The 23145-nt window shown below is 44.4% G+C and overlaps 1 protein-coding gene across 3 annotated transcripts in view; it reads left to right on the top strand.

The window, feature by feature from the left end:
- The window catches only part of FBH1 (F-box DNA helicase 1), a 194405-nt gene that overhangs the window by 151982 nt on the left and 19278 nt on the right, over positions 1-23145 (top strand). For all 3 annotated transcript variants that reach the window (XM_069765329.1, XM_069765328.1, XM_069765326.1), the window contains 9 exons: positions 5427-5513; positions 5676-5812; positions 7400-7499; positions 9098-9219; positions 11494-11569; positions 12057-12251; positions 12762-12884; positions 14709-14815; positions 17098-17229. In XM_069765329.1, the coding sequence (XP_069621430.1) occupies positions 5427-5513; positions 5676-5812; positions 7400-7499; positions 9098-9219; positions 11494-11569; positions 12057-12251; positions 12762-12884; positions 14709-14815; positions 17098-17229 (1079 nt within the window). The remainder of the gene's footprint in view (positions 1-5426; positions 5514-5675; positions 5813-7399; positions 7500-9097; positions 9220-11493; positions 11570-12056; positions 12252-12761; positions 12885-14708; positions 14816-17097; positions 17230-23145) is intronic.

Raw genomic sequence — 23145 nt, 5'->3', positions numbered from 1 at the left:
ACATATTCTAGGACCGACTCCCATCTATCATTGTCAATTATTCCCAATTCAGCTTCCCATTTCCCTTTGGCTCGGATGGGATATTTTTCCAGGAAAGAAAAAAGTAGAAACCCATATATTTCTGAAATCGCCCCCTTCGTGCAGCTATTCTTAAGGATATAGTCGATCATGAGATCAATCTGTACCACTATGGCTCCCCTTTTATTCTGTGCCTGATAAGCATGAGAGATACGATTATACTGGAACAATTCAGACCGTGGCAACTGAAATTCTTCCTGCAACTCCTCAAATGTTTTAAGTCTGCCCTGACTTATCAGCTGCCCCAGCCGTTTAATACCTGCTGCAGACCAAAAGTGAAAACCCTCCCTCTGCCTAAATTCCGGTAGATAAATGTTGTCCCAAATAGGCGAGAATCTGGTGAACCCACTCACTTCCCTAATGAGTTTGACTTTTTCCCATACTCTGTGAATTAATTTGATAGTGCACCCATGTGAACCCATTTTTTTGAATTGTCCTCCCTCCAAACTGTCACTCAAAACGTCTGCCTGTAGTAAGAACCTCAAGCTATTAGGTATTTGCACACTCCCTGCCTCCTCCCCCCATCCTTTGAGATGTTGACACTGTGCTGCTAAGAAGTATAGCCATGGATTAGGAAGTGCAAGACCCCCCTCTGTTTTGGCCCTCTGAAGTATCTCCTGTTTAAACCTAGGACTCTTTCCTCCCCATATTAATTCCCCAAACAAAGACCTAATCTTACGGAATCTGCATTGTGTAATCCAAATGGGAGAGTTATGTAGCACGTACAACAACTGTGGCATTACAATCATCTTTAAGAGGTTCACCCTACCAACCACCGATAAATGTAATTTGTTCCATGCCGCAATCTTGGTACGAATTTTCTGCATTAATGGACTTAAATTCAGTTCCTCAAAGGTAGTTAGAGGAAGAGCAATCTGAATACCCAAATATTTGAATTTTTGAACAATCTTTAATTTTGTGGTTATCGCCCTCTCTCCACTGCCCATACTGTCCCCCTCAATCAACAACATACAAGACTTATCCCAGTTTATTGTGAGACCCGAAAACCGACCAAACTCCTCAATCAAAGCAACCGCATTGCACAGGGACCTTTCAGAATCCTCCAGGAACAACAAAATATCGTCAGCATATAATGCAATTTTGTCTTCCCTCCTACCATAGATGTAACCTCTAACCTCCTGAGCACCTCTTATTTTAGCCGCTAACGGCTCCACGGCCAGAGCGAAGAGCAACGGGGACAGCGGACACCCCTGTCTGGTACCCCTAAACAGCGGGAAACTCTCTGACAAATTATTATTAACTCTAATTTTTGCCATTGGGAACGAGTACAGCAACTTAACCCAGGAGATGAATTTTGGACCAAACCCCAGGCGATCCAGTACCGACCACAAGTAACTCCACTCCACACAATCAAAGGCCTTGTGGGCATCTAAAGACACCACAACTCTTTTTCCGGCATTGTCTGCAGGAATTTGCATATTTAAAAATAGCCTTCTCAAGTTAATTGCCGTGGATTTATTGGGCATAAAGCCAGACTGGTCTGGGTGAATCAATTTATCGATCACTTGGGTCAGCCTGTTCGCCAGGGCCTTCGCCAAAATCTTTATGTCAGCCGTTAGAAGTGAAATTGGTCTATACGACTCCGGCTGTTGAGGATCTTTATCAGCTTTAGGAATAACCACCACGATGGCCTCTCTCATTGATGGGGGCAGCACTCCCCTCTCCAACGACTCAGAGAACACTCGCTCCAATTTGGGCATTAACTCTGCATTAAGAATTTTATAAACCTCTACTGGGATACCGTCCATCCCCGGAGCCTTGCCCCCCGCCATATTCGCCAAAGCCGCCTTCAATTCTTCCTCCCCAAGCGGTCTATCCATCCACTCCCTTTCCTCTCTACCTAGTCTGGGTAAGTCAACCTCTTTCAGATATCTATTCATTTCCTCAGGACTTTTATCCACCCTAGAGGAATATAATTTACTATAAAATCTCCGAAAAACGTCTAAAATTTCCCCCCCCTGAGTAACCGTTTTACCTTCCTCTGTTCTTATGGAGTATACATGTGAAGAATCCCGCTGCGCAGAAACCACCACCGAGAGCAAATGTCCTACCTTCTCTCCCTCAGAATAAAATGTTTCCTTTTGAAAGGCTCTCAACCTATCTGCCCTACGCATATGGAGTTCATCGACCGCTACCTGAGCCGCCCTCATACGAAGTTGTGCTTCTCTTGAATTCTGAGAGGCCAGTGTCTCTTCCGCCACCCTCAGTTCCTCCATCACTGCATTGTCTTGAATTTTAGACTTAGTTTTATGTCTCGAGATGTCCCGGAATAAAATTCCTCTCAGGTATGCCTTCATGGTGTCCCACACTACAAGATTCCCCGCACTCCCTTCATTTATCCTGAAAAACTCCCCGAGTTCAGTTCCCACCTGTTCCATATCCAAATACTGTAGCCAGGAGGGGTGAAATTTCCATCCCAACCCCGTCAGACCACTCTTCCCAGTCATTTGTACAGAGACCAGTACTGGGCTATGATCCGATATTACTCTAGGCCTATACTCCACCTCATGTATTAGATTATTCACCCCCCCATTTCCCAAAGCCACATCAATGCGAGATAAAGATCCGTATGTTGCTGAATAACATGAGTAGGCATATGTCCTAGGATTACGCACCCGCCACAAATCTATCCATCCTATTTCTCTTAGATAATTTCCAAAAGGAGTAGAGTTCCCTTCACTTCTCAACTCTGCATGTCTACCCTTGTCCCAGTGATCATTAGATATATTGTTCACATCCCCCACTATAAGGAGGGGCACCCCATCCCACCTACCCGTAATTTCCAGAATCTCCTGTATCTTTTTCTTGGAATATGGTGGTGGAATATAAATTGACACAATACAAATTAACCTGTTAAATATCTTGCATACTAAAAACACAAATTGGCCGTCTTTATCGGTGGTTACCTCAATCTCTTCAAACGGAACACTAACGTGTATCAAAATTGACACACCTCTGGCATAATTTGAGAACGTTGAGTGATACGCCTTTCTCACCCATCTCTTCTGTAGAATAGCAACCTTTTCCTTCACTAGGTGAGTTTCCTGCAGACATATCACTGAAGGCCTCTGTTTCAGTACATATTGGAAAATAGCTGTTCTTTTAGTAGCATTTGCAAGGCCCCTAACATTCCAACTTAGGATTTTAACCTCCCCACCCATTATAGCTTATAGAAACAATGAATGAGTTCAAGCTCCCTAAGGTCTCAACCCCAACTCCCACCCCCTCCCTCCTCCCCCCCCCCATCCCCAATTCCCAACTGAAATAACTCTCTATCTCTCCCCTCTCTTTAAGCCCACCCAACTCCTCTCTACTCTTAGAATATCAAAATAAACTCTCCCTCTCAATTTGAGATCTGGGAACGCTGTTTCACAGCCTAACGATAAAAACTCTGCGTTCCTTCAGCTCCCCCGCCCACCATAGCCAAAATGCAAATTTCGTTGCGCCGCCGAACACAACCTGATGATATCAATATACCATAAAGTCACAGTATAAGTACCAGTTAACTATCAAACCAAACATAACAGTGAAGGGTTAACAATTGCCTCAGTAGCACTTAAATCAGTTTCAGCGGGTCTGCCCCGTTTTGACATGCTTAGTGAGATCCAGCCATTGTGACGCCTCCTCTGGATTTTGGAAAAAATGCACCCGATCCAGAGCCACCACCCTTAATTTTGCTGGGTAAATAATTGAATAACGGACATCTAAGTCTCGCAACCTCCTCTTGACCTCTCCAAACTTCATCCGAAGCTTTTGGACCGCCGCAGAGTAATCCGGATAAAGGGAGACCCGATTACCATCAATGGTCAGCTCATCACAATTCCTGGCTTTCCTCAACAAAATGTCTCGGTCCTGATAGTTCAGAATTTTAGCCAAGATAACTCTTGGGGCCGAGCCGGGGGGGAGGGGTCTGGTGGGCACACGGTGCGCTCTTTCAACGGCAAACATCTTAGTAAGGCCATCTCCACCCACAGCGTTTTTTAGCCATGCCTCAATATAAGCCGTGGGGTTGCTCCCTTCCGCCTTTTCTGGGACCCCCACAATCCTTAGGTTGTTCCTGCGGGATCGGTTTTCAAGGTCATCAGTCTTAAACTCCAGATCAGCAATACGTTGAATATACTTTTTTTCCCTGTTTAACAATTCACCAATCCGATCTTCTGCACTCCCAACCCTTTCTTCCACCTCTTCCACTCTCTTTTCAACTTTACGCATAGCAGAGTTTAAAGCGACCATCTCTCCCTTTAATTCATCCGCTCGTAGGTTTAGAGCCCCCAGGGCAGACTTACAGTACATCACCACTGAAAATATGTCCTTCAGAGTCGGCTCCTCCATTTCTGGCATGTCAGACTGTGCAGGCAGAACAGCTCCTGCGGCCCTTGTAGGAGATCCCTGGTCTGACCCACTGCACTGTAGCTGAGCCCCTCCTTCCTGCTGATCTCCGGGGGCACCAGCTGCTCCAGACTCCACACTTCCAGCCTCTGACTGTAGATTTACAGCCTCCTCTGACCTGGCAAATCGCTCCAACTTAGCAATCACATCCATCTTCCTCTGATAAGCAGCGCTTGCCCTCGCCGCCTCCTCTGCAGTCTCAGCGCCATCTTGGGCCTGTGAGCTTCCCGCAGCTGTCAGCTCCTTCTGTCTCCTGCGTGTCATCCTCAGATAAGATTCCGTTCCTTCGGGTCACACCTCGCTCCCCGAGACTATGTGCACTCCTGAGAGTATGATTTGCGCTCGGCGGCGCCTCTAAGGGGTTAATACAGAGATAATGAAGCGGGAGAGCTCTGTTGCACGTCTGTTCACATCGCCTGCTAGGCCACGCCCCAGCTCTGCCCCTATTTAACGGTATTTTTATCTCGTCTTGAAGAAACGGGGTGACGGGTTCCCTTTAAATTGGTAAAATTGCAAAATGCGTGTAGTTAAAAATCCTCCATAATAAAAAAGCAATTTTTTTATTTTTTTTTTTTTTTTTTTTTAATTTTGTTTACTGCACATATTTGGCCACCATTGCTAGTTTACCAGCTCTTCCCAATAGAGCTTGTAAGCACTGCACTCAAGCTGGCTGGGATAGGTGAAGTGCACTGTTGGCTCCCGATCCGGCCAGCTTCAGTGCAACTACGCTCCTTCCATGCTGCAGATGAAGCATCAGAAAGCACATAGTCTAGGTCAGAGGTGCGACTATTCCTCTGGTCTGATCTGTTAGTCGGAAGCACACTGCCCCCCAGCAAGCAGGAAGCCGGGAAGTAGAGTAGCAGACATGTGCTCCTGCTTCAGAAAGTCCGACAGCACCTCTAATTCTTCATTCTGCTTTTGTTTCTGTCATCTTACAGGTTATCTAAAGCTCTGGCAGCTCCGCCGGCCAAATCTCTCCTCTTACGATGCTATATTTATAGATGAAGCTCAAGACTGTACACCTTGTAAGTAGAGTACTATCGCCATTATTTGTGGTCCCAAATTAAGGACACCACCGATTTTGGTCTTCTGACATTTGTGATATCTATTAAAGTACTTTTTTTGCCTCTTTTTTATGTCATCATTTTAAAATGCAATGTTTGGCACCAATGACTTTATTTTTTTAGCTATTATGAAGATTGTCCTCACTCAAAGATGTGGGAAAATATTTGTTGGAGATCCTCACCAGCAGATCTATACATTCCGTGGTGCTGTGAATGCTCTTTTTGAGGTGCCCCACACTCACATCTTCTACCTTACACAGGTCAGTGTATTTATGTGCACTCCGCTCCCATCCCATCTCCCCATTGAAATCTACCTTCATACTGTTTTTTTTGTCCCCCTCCACTCTGTGACAACGTTGTACCTAATTTCATGTTGCGTGTAGTGGGTGAATAGGGAGGCAAGGGATGTTTTGGTCATGTCAGCAACAATAACAACAAGATCTAGTATGATTGCCCGACTACAGCGAGTGTCTGCATTCACACATCCGTGTGCCATGATTGGTGGCATATATGAGCTCTCAAGTTCAAGTCAGTAGACCTGCAGCCAGGCCCCGCTTCGCGGTCTGTACTGTGGTAGTGAAAAAACGATGAGTGAATTCGGCTTTAGGGCCCACATTGAACGTTTTGCCATGCTGGTGCGCTTCTCCTAGTTACCATCACAGGTAATTTAAGGCCCCCATACTTATTAAACTAACGATGACTGCACAAGGCGATGGTGGCTGGTTCTGCAAGCACTCTGTATGTGCACCTGGACACGTGATTGTCCTGGAAGACAAAGATCCAACATGTCCGAGTTCAGGCTTAGGAGTCTTTAGTTCTCAAGAAATAATCCGCTGCCAGACATGTCTGCTATGGCCATCACGTCCTGAACCCAGGAGATTGTATGGAAGAGCAGGGCAAGATGACTGCTGGCCGAACTATTGCCCAAACCATGGTTCAGACGACAGCTATCTGAGGTGTATGTGGGGGGCCTGAGACAAGCAACTGCTGGCTACAAGCAGCGCAGGGCCGCGCTTAGTAACCCGATGTTTACCCTGGTTACCATTGTAAATCTAAAAAAACGAACACTACATACTTACATTCCCGGTGTCTGGTCATGTCCCTCGCCTTCAGCTTCCAGCACTGACTGAGCGCCGGCCGTAAAGTACAGCGGTGACGTCACCGCTGTGCTTTGCTTTATGGCTGGCCGGCGCTCACCAGTCAGTGCAGGAAGCTGAAGGCGAGGGACATGACCAGACACCGGGAATGTAAGTATGTAGTGTTTGTTTTTTTAAATTTACAACGGTAACCAGGGTAAACATCGGGTTACTAAGCGCGGCCCTGCGCTTAGTAACCCGATGTTTACCCTGGTTACCAGTGAAGACATCGCTGAATCGGCGTCACACACGCAGATTCAGCGATGTCAGCGGGAGATCCAGCTACAAAATAAAGTACTGGACTTTCCCCAGCGACCAACGATCTCCCAGCAGGGGCCTGATCGTTGGTCGCTGTCACACATAACGATTTTGTTAACGATATCGTTGCTACGTCACAAAAAGCAAAGATATCGTTAACGATATCGTTATGTGTGACGGTACCTTTACTTACAAGTCTGCCCTGGTTTCTCTAGAATTACATCATGAGATAACGGTTCTAGAACAAGCTGTAGTAGTCTATGTAGCGAGGTCCTGAGGGCAGCTGGTAAGGATGGCTCTCGGGCTACTGCCCATGTTTGGAAGCAGTCTTGTTCACTTATGTGGCAGATATGGGGGTGACCAGGCTGAAAGCTGAATAGAATGCATATTTGTTCTGGATTTCCTAAATAATCAGCATTTAATCTAGATGTTTACTCTAATTTTGTATTTTAGAGTTTCCGGTTTGGTGCAGAAATAGCTTACATTGGTGCTACCATACTTGATGCTTGTAAGAAGATTCGACACAAAGCTTTAGTTGGCGGAAACCAAGGAGGTGAGAAGTCCGATATCGCATTAGTATTTCAGTGCATTTCAAACAATATTGCTTCAGTAGATTGTGGATTCTAGATTAGATCAATAAAATAAGCAGCGTTTCTGCGAATATCTTTGTTAGGGTATTGGTCCTAAACTGAAACCATGGTTCTGTGACCTCCGTTGCATGATGGACACTGGCAGTGCCCGATCGACCATGCAGTGTCTTAGAACTTACAGAAGTAAATAGTGATGTGTGCCTTCTGCAGATGGAGACTACACCTAAATTGAACAGCGCCACATGTGCGTTTCCATTATAAGTAAAGCGTAAAATACACAATAATCAGTACTTTTAAACCTGTCCTATAGAGTTGTATTGGTTGATGTGGTATCCTTAAGAATACTGTAATAATAATAAGTAAAAATGTGGTGACTTCTATGGTAAACTCTTTTGACTGACTACTTTTTACATATCATCATTTGCCTCCTCCTCCACCTTGCACATAGTTTTCTGGTTTAACATGCAATTTGACATTGACATCCATAGTAAATATTTTTGTCTACTACTTTTCTAATGATGACCAATCCTTAGGATAGCATCGGTGGGGGTCCTACACCTGGCACTGCCACAATCAGCTGTTATCACTCAGCAGCAGCCAGAGGGAAACACTGTATGGGGCAGAATGTCACGGCTCTGTACACTGTGTAGTGGCTGCTGCAGAACAGCGGGTACGGGTGTATCAGCAGCCACTATGGAGGACATAGCTGTGGTGTCTCGCTCAGTACAATGTTCCCATCTGGACACTGCCAGGTAATAACAGCTGATTGGTGGGGGTGATAAATGTCAAACGCTAGCCAGACCTATCCTAAGAATAATTTAGCAATGTAAAAGTAGTGAGCAACCCTTTTCATGTAGTCTGAACAATTCTGTGATTTAGTTTTAGATGTTTCTAAAGCCCATTAACATGGCAGAGGTTGGTGTACTGCCTAATTATGTCTACCAGATTATTGGAACAGACACCATGTGGTTGCATCTACGCCGCCTTCATTGTAATGATAGCCCCTCTTAGATTTTCGGGGTGATGGTAAAATTATACTAACTTGTGAATATTGGAAGCCACAAGCTGAACTATAGGGCACTGAGCAGTGGGTGCAGTAGGCAGCATCCGATGGTGGGTTCTGTTGTTGCTCAATAGCTGTAACGTATTATTTAAAATGCATAAAGGCTCCCATACACATTAGACTAATGTCAGGTGAACCTGCTAATATCGACTGGTTCGGCCAACGCTCTTGGGTGTATGGAGTACCGGCTGTCTGGTTGGGAGAGAAGCCAATCGGTCATGTTTGATTTCGGACTGCCGATCATTGTTCTTCCGGCTATAAGGTACCGAATGATGGCTGTTGACGGAACGGGTGATTGGTAGAAGCATGATTTGTCCGACAGCTATCTAATATGTATGGCCATCTCATAAGGGAGACAAGACAATGCTCTTTATCATGCTGGCTTTGTTTCCAACACCATCATTGTTTCTTGTCGATTGTAGAGACATTATTGTTTCACAGCTACATTTCAGTCATGTTATTCTATTCTGACAGCCTTGCATGTTTTTTGTACTGAAGGTACTGTTCGTGAGCACTTCAAATCTAAGGTTGCCATCCTATCTAGAACCAATGCCTTTGTGTTTGACCAGGCTGTCAGTGTTACTGATGGAGAAAATCCTTCACTAATCCACATTATAGGGGTAAGCAGTTAGATCGCCTTCTAATTATTTTATTTTTATAAATATTTCAGCTGGACTTTAAAACTTGATTGCTTTTTTTTCCAGGTTATATGTGTATATATGGTTGCAGCCTATTTTCACAACAGGTATTGGGCACAATTTCTCCCAGTCCATATACATGGCCAGCTAAGCGGTCAGGACTGTACTTGCTCATATGCTCGTGGGGTAATCCATTCTTCTTTACAGCAGTGATGGGATTCTGAGCTCGTATCTCTCGTTATCATTCAGTGTCTATACAGAGCAGGTAGTATGTTTAATGCTAGGACCACATAATTGTGCTGGTTGACGAGCAGTAGATGATATATGCCATTTTTTAATCTGATCTGGGTAATTGGGCATTACATTTTTGCACTTGTTCATTTGAACACAGACGGTACTGTACATGGCTGATAATGGGAGTGACAACTTGTTTTGTCACAGGATAGGTGATAACTTGTTGATTGGTTAGAGGTTTGACCGTTTGGACCCCCACCGATCGGCAGAAAGAGGAACTTTAATCCTCGTCAGAATGGAGTGCACATGGGACCTGCGCTCCATTCTCTATGGAGCTTCTGAATGCTTTTTCCATCAGCCCCTTAAAGAATGAAAAGAGTGGGGGTTGAGAGTTTGACCTGCCACACCATTTTGTAACTGGTATAATATTTCCACGATCTGCCTGTCAGTGCGGGTCACGGCAGTGGGACACGCACCGAACATCCAGTTATTACCTATCCTGTGGATGGGCTATTACGGTACTTGTTTTCACTGGACAAGCCCTTGATCAAGAATGACATCCATATAGAGGGGAGAGACTATGGGGCTGATTCATTGAGGCTGGTGTTTTGGGCAACAATCTTGAAGAGTCTACGAGAGAAAGATGCACAAAATTCTTTAGGAGGCATGTACCTCTAAATGAATCTAAAAACCTCCTTCAGTTGCCATGTGCCCTTTTTGTGGCATAAATTATGATGAATTTGCCTAGCCATGCACTTCTGCTAAGCTCTGCCTCCTTTTCAGAAAATTGATTGTTGGGGGGCTGATCTAAAAAATACCGATGCTCCTACTCCCTGGCTATATTCTTTGGTGTGAGTCTTAAAAGTGAAAGCACGCAGTATGACGTGTCACTGAAGCTCACTCTTTACTGACCAAGGGTCTGTGACCTGATACCGTCCTACTCCAGGTGATTGACAGGTCTCTCCCATGTGTATATACATTGAGACCTATGAATCAGTTGGAGCGAGATTGGGGCCGCACCGGACTACTCAGGTCTCTCCCCATCCCACCTGGCTTTTCAAACTGTTTTCTCTGAACCACTGCAGCATTTCAGAGAAAGATCTACCTGGCTGCCATCACTCTGCCATGGTCTGACTCTAGCTGCCTGCAATTGCAGGTTCCCTTACGGTACAATTTTATAGTCTTAGGACAATAAGAGGACCTTCTCTGGAGCACGAGCAACATTAGGCATTTACCAATATTCTTGAGTGTTTTTATTCTATACAAAATGTTCAGATTTTACCTGTAAAATGTAAATGATTGTACAGTAACATTGCACTTCCACAGATGCAAATGGCAACAATGAACCCATAATAAGGCTTGTCATATTGGATGTATACATCTACTTTTTCTGTTATGGTTTATAACTGTTATTTCTAGCAGTAGTGAAACCTGCCATTTACTTCTGAATTACCGCATCACTTATATAACCCTTGATAGTGTAATAATGTCGGAAATGGCAGTGTCTAAGGAAAAAGTTCAAGGGAATCTGACAGCAGGATTTCAGTCCCCAAACTATTTATATGCACATGTTGAGCTTTCAAAGCCAAGTCCACCAATACCCTTACATTGCCATTCTGTTACCCCCGTTACTGAGAAATGAACTGTAAGAGCTATTTGCAGATCCGATGCCTCCATCATTCTAACTATTTTCCCCTCCCGGTGACGCCTCCTGCTTTGACAGACTATTCTGTGCAAGTTCAGGCAAAGGATTAGAGTCTGCCAGTCAAGTAGGAGGAGGCGGCGCTGGGAGGAGAATAGAGCTGGAGTGACAGAGGCTTCTGATCTACAAATAGCTCTTCAGTCTCACTTGCATATTAATTCTGTCTCTGAAACGGAGGAACGGACTGGCCATGTAAAGGTTTTGCTGGACTTGTCTTTGAAAGTGCTACATGTTCATATAGTTTGGAGGGGCTGGATTGGTTATTCTGACTGATTTTAAGATAAAAGTATCCAGTTACTACTTTACAATTTTTGTTTCAGGGACCAGAAGGCTTTGGACTGAGCAAAATTTATGATATTTGGGTATTACTTCAACCTGAACCTGAGAGGCAGAGAAGTAAGTTTCTTCATCCATGTTGTGTTTATTCTTTAATGTCACAAGTAATGTAATATCTAGAAGCAGCATTTGCACTTAGTGCAATACTCGGGCCTCTTTCAGATGAGCATCGCCAGTGTATTGCATCGGAGTGCCGTCAGGATTTCATCAGTAATTTTCACATATTGATCAAAAAATTTATATAATTTCCTTTGGAATTTTAATCCTGGACAGCACATGGATTACTCACTGATGCCACTTGTGTGCTGTCCGTGATTTTCACAGATCCATAGGCTTATCATTAATTTTACGAAGTCTAGGATGAAAAGTACCAATACATGTCTCGATTGTGGCACAGACAAATGGGCCACAAAAAATTATACTGTAGTGGATACGTGTTCCTTCCAAGAAAATCACAGCTAGCATATGTGGAACATGAATGTCTGAATGAGGCCTTAGCAGAACATTTTTTTTAAGCAGTCATTATTTTCCTTCCTCTTGTCAATAGAACAGTTGTATATTAAAGACCGATTCATTGCGACATGGAAAAAAAGGGGGTTTCCGGCATTAAAGGAATATGCATTAAATGCTGAAGATCGAGAGCTTGAAGGCAAAATTTCTATTGTTGAAAAGTATAATCAACGAATCCCAGAGTTGGTGAAGAGAATAGAAAGGTGTCATACTCCTCACCCACAAGATGCAGGTATTGGCCATGAAACACTGACAAAAGAATTTGTTCACAAGCCACAAAATCCCTTTTAAGGCGCTGTTCACATCTGCATTGCCGCTACCACACACTCCATTGGCATACAGTGTGGTTGGTTGGGGTTCCATTGTGGTTTCCATTGTATTAAGTGTTAGACCACAGTTACTTGCTGTAATATTGTTGTTATCAAAAATGACCGCACTGCTCATAGAGGTTCCAGTTAGAGCTTAAATTCCTCTATGAACATCGTCAAAATCCGTTTTACTGTGAATGGTTCGCAAACTAGGGAATGAATTGCTGGATGGCCATTGGAATTCTGTGCATGTTGAAGGAATAAGTGTCTTAAACTCTGCAAATCCGATAGATAGTACCATAGTAGGCAGACTTTTGTGGCATATGCACAAGATTCTACGTCTGTTTCATACCCCATTTCTTGGCTATTGACTACTAGCTGGTGGTGGGTTATGCCTCACACAAATAAGCTGATTGCCTAAAATTCTCTTTCAGATTATACTTTAGGAACTGTACATAAAGCTAAAGGAATGGAGTTTGATATTGTGGAAGTTACTGATGATTTTGTAAAAATTCCTTGTGCCAGACATAATTTGGAAAGGCTTCAGATCCCAGTTGGTGAGTAACAATCCCATCCCGTGGCTTATTGAATACGAACACATCGAGATTTTCGGCATGTATTACCTGGTACTCCTTTTGCTCCTTTTTAGTACTGAGTGCGTAAAACGTTAAATTGAATTGATTAAGACTGATCAAATTTGTGTTGTGCTTTTTGGATGAACAACACTATTAAGGGTTTAAAGCGGTGCTCCGCAAACTCGAGATCTCAAGTGCCGCCAACAGGTCAGGTTTTCCGGATTTCCTTAGTCCAGGCAATAATTCCATCACCTGGGCAATACTAAGGAAATCCTGAAAACATGAGCTGTTGGTGGCCGTGAGGACTGGAGTTGGGGAACACTTGTTTAAAGTGTAAAATGTTTACTAATAACTTAATTGAGGTACAGACATTTCACTCCACATTTGTCACGAACGCCATTGATAAACACTGCGGAGAGCCTCTCCCAGCCTGAAATGGCTGCTTACAAGGAACAATAAGTTGTATTCAGCTGCATTACGTACATGGGTTTCTTTTATGGCTGGGGCTACACATTGATTTGTAGTTACACGCATAAGGTCACAGTGTTGAAGTATTACATCACAACTAATGATGGCAAATGTGGTTGTGTTGCCACTTGAAAGCTATGATGATGTGATAATTGGCAGAAGTGCAACCCTGCTGAATTTCCACTGCACTTCATTCACTATCATTAGGCAGCACAATATTTGTTCTTATAACGTTACATGACCATAAGTTGCTGTGTAGCCCGATCCCTGAAGTTTAGAGCTTTTCAGAATTGATTTTTAAATTTACATACATTTAAAGAGCTGGAAAATTTTCCACTACTATATAGATGACCTATCCCTAGGAATGGAACCGTACCGCTCTAAGGCTACGTTCACACTAGCGTTCGGCTAGTGTGCGTCGCGCTAGCGTCGGGCGACGCAGCGGCGACGCACGCGTCATGCGCCCCTATGTTTAACATGGGGGACGCATGCGTTTTTGCTTGTTGCGTTTTCCGACACGTGCGTCTTTTTTGACGCTAGCGTCGGACCAAGAAAACGCAACAAGTTGCATTTTTCTTGCGTCCGATTTTCGTCAAAAAACGACGCACGCGTCGAAAAACGCAGCGTTTTTGCGTGCGTTTGCACGCGTTTTTCGGTGCGTTGTGCGTCGCCGACGCAGCGGCGCACAACGCTAGTGTGAACGTAGCCTAACACACTATTTAGTGGCCGCTCCTTGGGACAGCAGATTACCTTCAACTCAGAAAAAACCATGGCGTTCCACTCCATTCACTATTGCATCTGGCCACTACCAGAAATGAGAATAGCTGATCTTGGAGGCGCCAGACCCACACCTTTTAGAAATTGATGGCAGGTCCTAAGAATAGGTCATCAATACCATTGTGGCAGAAGACCTCTTTAAGAGCATTGTTTCATTGTGGTTATGCAGCAGAGAATAAGAGATAGGAGCACCCGCTCCTCTTATTGGAAAGTAGCGTTAAAGACCGTGAAGTAATGGGAGGTTGTTTAATGCCTTGTAAGAAGACACCAAGCTTGCATGGACACGCCAGTGATTTCAATAACAACTCTGTTCTGTTTCATTTCTCCTGTGGTGATGCTGCCGTAATATGGTTTTCATGCTTCTGATATTTCCACTCAGGATTCCGTGAAGTGGGAAACATACAGGATTTATTTTTCAATATGGAGTGCTCCTTTAATGTTGTCTTTATCTGCCGGTCTGCGTGTCAGTACTTGGTTTTCTCGGATATCCTGTGGCTTCAATGTTCTCCTATTTCTGAATGTCATTAGTCATTGAGCCGTTTCTGTGCTACTTTCTTCTAGGTACGGTAGCTGAAGATGAGTGGAATTTGCTCTACGTGGCTGTAACTCGTGCCAAGAAACACCTCACAATAACAAAGTCTATAGAGAATATTTTGACCTTAGCAGGAGTGAGTATGATTTAAGAAAAGCGTTTTACTTACTTATTACATGAGTTCCCCTTATCTTCTATGCACTGGGCTAATAGGTCTGTGGCGGTCCAATTGATGAGACTCCCACCGATCACCAGAACAGAAGTGCTGTGTTACTGACTGAATGGCACAGCGGTCTCCTTTCACAGTCTACAGGAAATTGGAAAATATATGCAATTCTACCATTGTTTTTTGGGTTTTGTTATTATGGTGTTTAGAGTGGTAAAAATGACCTGGTACCATAATTTTCGATGTCCGTATGATTGTGGCAATACCAAACTTGCCCAGTGTTTTTTTGCTATTTTAGTTCTGAAGAGAAAAGAAAAAATTTGTAAAAGAAAAAAAAAATTCTCATTATTCTTTGAAACCCTTAACTTTTTTATTTCCATCTGTGAAGCTGAGTATGGGCTTGTTTTATGCATGTTGAGCTGACATTTTAATTGATACCTTTTCGGGTGGCATATGACATTTTGATCACATTTTATTGTCTATTTTTGAGTGGAGGGGGAGTAGTGCGTTTTCAGTAGTTTTAGATTTTGATCAGATTTTTTTGGGCCCGATGATGCTAAATATGTTTGGGTTTTTTTCTTTAAGATGCGGTAATTTCTTTATTTTTGCTGGGGCAAAAATGGATGATATATATATGTATATACTAGATGGTGGCCCGATTCTAATGCGTCGGGTATTCTAGAATATGTATTTATGTATGTACTGTATATAGCAGCCACATAGTATATAGCACAGGCCACATAGTTTATGGGAGCCATGTAGTATATAGCAGACAAATACTACGTGGCCTGTGCTATATACTATGTGACTGCTATATACATACATATTGTAGAATACCCGATGCGTTACAGGCCACGCAATATATAACAGTGGCCGTGCAGTATATAACACAGCCACATACTTTATAACACCGCCCCCGCAGTATATAGCAGCCACGTAGTATATAACACTGCCCACGCAGTATATGACAGTGGCCACGTATATAGCACGCAGTACAGAACATAGCCCACGTAGTATATAGCACAGCCACGTAGTATATAACACTGCCCACGTAGTATATAACACTGCCTATGTAGTATATAGCAGCCACGCAGTATCTAACACAGCCCACGTAGTATATAGCAGTGTGGGCACCATATCCCTGTTAAAAAAATAATTAAAATAAAAAATAGTTATATACTCAACCCTGGGATCCAGCGAAGCTCCGGCGATACGCGCACAGCTGCCACCATCTTCTGTTCACAGGATGCATTGCGAAATTACCCAGACCGCTAAGTCTTCTGGGTAATTTCGCAGTGCATCGCTGGGAACGGAAGATGGCGGCCGGCTCGGCGGACTACGGAGGGTGAGAATAGCAGGTTTTTTGTTTTTTTATTATTTTTAACATTACATTTTTTTTTACTATAGGCAGCATCAATAGTTAAAAGTTAGGGACACACAGGGTTAATAGCAGCGGTTACGGAGTGCGTTACCCGCCGGCATAACGCTGTCCGTTACCGCCGGCATTAACCCTGTGTGTTCGGTGACTGGGGGGGGGAGTATGCGGGCGCCGGGCACTGACTGCGGGGAGTAAGGAGCGGCCATTTTCTTCCGGACTGTGCCCGTCGCTGATTGGTCGCGGCAAAACAATCAGCGATTTGGATTTCCATGACAGACAGAGGCCGCGACCAATGAATATCCGTGACAGAAGGACAGACAGAAGTGACCTTTAGACAATTATATAGTAGATATATACCGTATATATATCATTTATTTATTTATTTTAATAAGAATAAATAGAAAGAATATCGGTTTAATTTTTACAATAACAGAAATTGTGATAAATTCCAAACACTGGTTAGTTAAGAATGGGTTCCCATCAGTTAAGATTTGGCCAGAAGCTGGTATCTAGCTGCCAGGGTGGATTGTAGAAGTCTTGGAAAATAAGGATCAGCACTGGAAATATTAAGACTTTTAAAAAGTTTTATGCATTTGTCATTAAAATCTTATAAAATGCTTACAATTGAACTTCAGTGCACATAGAAACATCTGACTAACAGATCTAAAAACCAAAGGTTTTCAGTCTCAAGCTTTGAGCCATGAATGTATATACAATACTGTACAAAAGTTTTAGCCATGTGAGGGGAAAAATGCTGCAAAGTAAGGACGCTTTCACCATCTATTGTAGATGTTTTGTAGTATTTTGCAGTACATCGTTAATATTTTGTTTGCACGGTATTTTTGCTGAACTGTTCCATATTTCCTTATGGTAGGAGTATTCCCTAAAAGCAGAGCTGTCAAGTCTGATATTGAAAGATGGCCCAGTGCAGTGCGCTTTGCCGCATTGTAGGAATTCCATTCCTGAACAGACTGTCCTGACTATGAGGATCCTGCCAATCACTTACGTAAGCAATTAATTACTCACATATGCAGCTTTCTACATGAAATGTACTAATTTCATTCCAAAACTCGCTCTTCAGTTCCATAGATAATGCATTTCCTGTTGAAATCTTTATTTGGTGGAACATATGTTCCAGTACTGAAACAGGAGGCGATGTGCTGTTGAAAGATGAATTTCTCTACAGTCTTTCTGCCAAGTCTTAACTCTGTTCTCCTCCTGGCTGCAGCTGAGAGAAAGATGATAGCAAGTCCCTGAAGAGAAGGATTTATTCATAGTCATCAGTATTTCAACACCTACAGGTGCCTTGCTTTAAAATGGCCTTACTACTGAAGGGTTAGTCAGAGTCTAACTGTGTATAAATAGTCCATCTTTGAAGCACTTTAAGTTGACACTCAGACATCAGTATGTGTGCGTGTATATATATGTGTGTATATACTGTATATATAATGTATGTGTGTGTTGTGAGGCAGTGACCAGTGTTACATGTGAGGGTTGCTGTATGTTCCCATATGTTCCCGTACTGAGGCCATGAGAGTGCAATGCAGTCACAGGTGTTGCTGTGGTTGCAATGCAGAGTAAAGTGAGTATAGGTCTTTGACATGCTGGTTGTCCAAGGCAGATTTAGGGAAAACCTGCTCTGGGCTTTTGTGTTTTGAAACCGACTGCAGGATGGTAGTCATGCAGTCCGTTTCATTCCGGGCCGGGTTTTCCATGTGGCTGAAGGCCACAGATTCTATTTAAAAACCCTGCGGTATAGGGTTTGGGTGTGTCAGGGTCAGTGTCAGTCTGGAGGAGTGCAGAGCAGTCTGCTTTGCAGAGCTCCACCTGTGTGAGGCAACACTGGCCAGCAGAGCCGAATGGCCAAGGCAGTTGAAAAGCCTGGCACCCACAGCATACACAGCGGTGCAGTTGCCCACGGAAACTGGTCTCAGGAGGTGGACTGACGTTTTTAATGGCTGTAAACTGGAGGATATGGTTCCCGGCTGCGATCTGGAGGATATCGTGTACTGTGTAATGCTGTGAGTAAAGAGACATGAACACGGTGGTGCAGTCTCCCAAGGCAAATGGTCAGAAGAGGACTGGCCTGTTTAGTGACTGTAAACTGATGGATATTGAGTACTGTGTAAAGCTGTGAGTAGCACATTAACACGGTGATGTAGTTGCCCACAGCAACAGGTCAGAGGTGGACTGGAGTGTTTAGTGACTGTAATCCAGAGGATATGTGCCGGCTGCGATCTGCAGGATATGGTGTGCTGTGTTTATGAGTTGGATATTAATGCTGTGAAGTAAACACATTAAAGAGACTTTTGTTTGGATCTTTGCTGGGTCACTGCTTCCTCACTGCATAAGTGTGGTACCACTGCACTACAGTGTGTATATACCGTATATATATAATGTGTGTGTGTGTACATACTGTATGTATATGTGTATATCACTGATAAAACACTGATGGTAAAAAATGACACTGATGAAATACTTCCGATGTTCGTCTACAAAAATTGGTAACCTCTGAATAAGCTCTGAGAGCCTATTGGTTGATTATAGGGGTATTATTATATATTCTACATTTGTGCTTTTTTTTATTTCAGCATCATTTAATATTTCTAAAGATACAATAAGGCGGGGGCGTGGCCTGAGAGTCCATGTGAGCGGACGTGCGGCTGTGAGCTCCCGCCGCTGTATATTGTAAAATCCTGCAGAGCCGCTGCTGTTTGGTCCCTGCGGGGGCTTACTGGCTGCGGGGAGACTTGGAGAGGCCGGCGGTGCTGTTCGGTAGCGCTGGAACCGACGAACATGACCAGGAGACGGCAGAAGGACGCGGGAGCCGGGGATGCAGGCGCAATCCAAGATGGCGCCGACTTGAGGGAAAAGGCAGACAAGGAGAACGCCGCATGCAGAAAGCGTTTGGAGGTAGCGGCAAAGCTCCAGCAGTTTGCGAGAGCGGAGGCCGCAGAGGAGGGAGCCGGAGCTGATACCGAAGAGGAGGAGGAGGAGGAGAGCCCAGCAGGAGAACATGAGGTACAACAGGGGAGAAAGGAGAGTAAAATGGCGGTGGCAGAAGGGGGACCCGAGGAAATGGCGCCAGAAGCTGAGCCTACCCTAAGAGACGTTTTTGCGCTAGTCTCTTCATGTAAACAGTCTCTGACCTTACAGATACAGGAGGTTAAGGGGGACACAGCCCAGATAAACGCAGCCATGCAGAAGATTGACAAACGTGTGGGGGAGGTAGAGGAGAGAGTGAGCACTGCAGAAGACCATATAGTGCAGCTGCAAAAAGCAGAGAAAAAGTTCACTCAAGCAATAGCTGAATTGGCTGCGAAAAATGAGGACCTTGAGAACAGGTCCAGAAGAAATAATATTCGCATAGTGGGCATCCCTGAAAAAGCTGAAGGGAGGAATCCAACGGAATATATTGAAAAATGGCTGTTAGAGACATTTGGAGATATGGCGCTAACAAAAGTGTTCGCGGTAGAAAGAGCGCATAGGGTCCCGCCGAAACCACCTGTCCCTGGAGCGAATCCCCGTACCATGCTCGCCAAAATTCTAAACTATAGAGACAGAGACATTATCCTGAGGAAGGCCAGAGACATGACGGATCTGACAGTTGAAGGTCAAAAGATTGCTATATACCCAGACTATTCTACTCTGGTGCAGAAACAACGGATGATGTTCACGGGTATCAAGAGACGGCTGAGGGAATTGGGTGTGCAGTATTCCATGATGTTCCCAGCAAGACTGAGGGTGGTGGCGTTTGATAAAATTCATTTTTTCCAGAAGCCGGAGGACGCTACCCAGTGGATTGATATTAATGCTAAAAAGCTTAAAGGAAAAGGAGACTGAAACTGTGGGAAGAGTCTGAAGTTGTTTACTTATCTGTCAGTTGGAAAAGAGTCATGTGATTGACAAGCCAAGGGGTATGGGGGGGGAAGAAGGGAGCTGGATTATATCCAGTTAAAGGGATGATGTAATGGTTGCTGGGAAAGGGGGAGGAAGGGTTTGCGACATATTTTAAGTGTATGCAGGCTTCTTGTGTGTGCAAATAATTCTAAGTTAAAATGTTTTGAGAACGTTATTTTTCAAAATGTCTGAAATCCTGTTATGTACAGTGGTGGGAGGAGGGTTGGGAAGGTAATGCCAAACGGAGTGTTCGCTATGGGCGATGATGCCCCACTCTTGGAAAGAGGTGGAATGGTTAGATGTGAGGGGGGAAGGGTGGGAGGGGGAGTTGGGAGGGGGGGGGGGGAGGGTAGTTAGACAGCCTGAGCTCAAAATTGATGATACTTATAGTGAAGATGAGCCAAGTGATGGGGACCCGTTTTAAGATTTTGTGCTGGAATGTGAGAGGCCTAGGGGAGAAATCTAGACGTGCTGCGTGTTTGCAATATGCAAGAGACCAAAGGGCCTCAATGATATGCTTGCTGGAGACGCATTTGGTAAGGGAAAAAGTGGATGTTTTGAATAGACGATGGATCCAGAGGGGATATCATTCTACCTTCTCCACGTATGCAAGAGGAGTCTCAATCTTGGTTCCAGCGGGAGTTCAGTATGAGGAGGTGAAGGTATATGTGGACGTGGAGGGACAGTATGTACTATTACGGTGTATACTGTATGGAGTGATGCTGTGTGTTGCCGCGATGTATATTCCGCCTCCCTACTCTAGCAGGAAGATTAGAGAAGTAATGGAGCGAGTGGAAAAATGGGGACCGACACCGTTAATAATTATCGGAGATCTAAATAACATCTGTGATGAATATTGGGATAAAAATAAAAATACTCAGAATAGGTCGGAGGGACACATAACAACATTTGGCACCTATATACAGGAGATAGGTTTGATTGACCTGTGGAGGGTTAGACATGTGGGGGAGAGAGGGTACTCATGTTATTCACCGGCACATGCCACACTCTCTAGAATCGATATGGCTCTGGGTAACAGGATCTTGGACACACTGGTTGGGGAGGTGAAATATCTGCCAAGGGCCTTGTCGGACCATAGTCCAATTGAAGTAGAGGTTAGATTGGAGGGGGCTCGCTCGCTAAGTGGGAGAGAATGGAAGATTCATCCTAATTGGTTACAGAGTATTGAGTTGGAAAGTATAGGACGGGAGGTGGCGGAATTCTTTCTCTTAAATGATGGAAGCGCCGACGCTCTTACAATTTGGGATGCAATGAAGGCGTACCTGAGGGGACTACTGTTTAGGGACATTAGTAGGTGTAAGCGGAGGACGAGAGAGGTAGAAAAAGCGGCAGTTGAGGAGTTGAAGGAAGCAGAGGATGGGATGGTCACACTGGGAACCCCTGAGGCAGAGAGAAGAATGAAAAACGCACAAAATCATTTGGAAAAAATTCTGCTAGGCAAAGCTGAGAGGAAACGAGATTTCCAAAGGGTATTGTTCTATCAGGAGGGAGAAACAGTGGGACATATGCTGTCGGTAGTGGCTGCTGCTCAGAGAGGTTCTTCATATATACACTCTTTGGATTCTGCTAGTGGAGGTAAAATAACGGAAACACCTGAAATTTTGAGAGCCTTTGCGGACTTCTATGCAGATTTGTATTCCTCTCGGGTTGGTGAATCGGTCGAGGATGCACTGACTTTCTTGGAAGGTCTGGATTTGCCGAGACTGAGTGAGGCAGATAGGGAGAGCCTTGAGGCCCCTATCACTGAGGAGGAATTGAGTCGGGCATTGATGTCTATGGCCAATGGGAAGGCGCCTGGGGTCGATGGGTTACCCGCTGAGATCTATAAAGGGTTGGCAGAAGTGTTGATTCCTAGATTAAAAATGGTATTGGAGGAAGCTAGGTCTTGTGGGTGCTTGCCAGCCTCTATGAGAGAGGCCATAATAGTGGTCATTCCAAAGGAGGATAAGGACTTGGGGAAACCGGAGTCGTACCGCCCAATTTCTTTACTAACTATTGATGTCAAGCTTCTGGCCAAGGTGTTGGCTCTCCGCCTCTCTAGTGTTATTGCGAGTCTGGTGCATTCGGACCAATCTGGCTTTATGCCGGATAGATCAACGGCGATCAATTTGCGGAGGTTATATGTAAATTTGCAGGTAGAGTCTGATAACTGTGGTCGAAGAGTGATTGTATCGCTAGATGCACACAAGGCGTTTGACAGCGTCGAATGGGGGTACCTCTGGCAGGTGCTGGAATGTATGGGGTTTGGCCCGCAGTTTGTGGCCTGGATACAGCTGTTGTACTCATTACCATCCGCCAGAATTAGAGTAAATGGGGAGCTATCTCGTCCTATAGGGCTGGCTAGGGGTACTAGGCAGGGATGCCCGCTGTCACCCCTCCTGTTCGCGTTGGCTGTAGAACCTCTTGCTGCTAAGATTCGGCAGTCGGATGGGGTCCCTGGGTTTAGGTATGGCAAAGTAGAGGAAAAAATAGCGTTATATGCGGATGATGTTTTGCTGTTCCTGGAGGATCCAGACAATTCACTAAGAGGGGCCGTTGAAATTGTTGAGAGATTTGGTACTGTGTCGGGACTAACAATTAATTGGGATAAGACGGTTCTTTTTAGAGTGGATGACGTAGGAGAGAATGTGAGTGAGGATGTTGGGGATGAGAGGCTGAAGGTGGTTTCCCAATTTAAATATCTTGGAATATGGATTTCGGTGCCGGTGGCGGAGTTTCTGCAAAGAAATTTGACTCCTGTTATGGGGGTACTCAAGGCAAAGGTAGACGCCTGGAATAAGCTACATCTATCGGTCGTCGGTAGGGTAAACCTTATTAAAATGGTCCTTATGCCCAAAATTCTTTATGTTCTGCATAACGCACCAATTTGGATCCCTCGGGGGAAGTTCAGGCAGATTAATGCCCTCTTTAGAAGTTTGATATGGGGTAGACAATATCCACGTATTAGCTTGGAGACGCTTCAACGACCCAAGGAAGATGGTGGTTTGGCTTTGCCCAACCC

This window comes from Ranitomeya imitator, chromosome 4 (assembly GCF_032444005.1).
Source record: "Ranitomeya imitator isolate aRanImi1 chromosome 4, aRanImi1.pri, whole genome shotgun sequence".
In the NCBI taxonomy this organism is placed as follows: Eukaryota; Metazoa; Chordata; class Amphibia; order Anura; family Dendrobatidae; genus Ranitomeya; species Ranitomeya imitator.
This window is presented reverse-complemented; position numbering and strand designations above follow the sequence as displayed.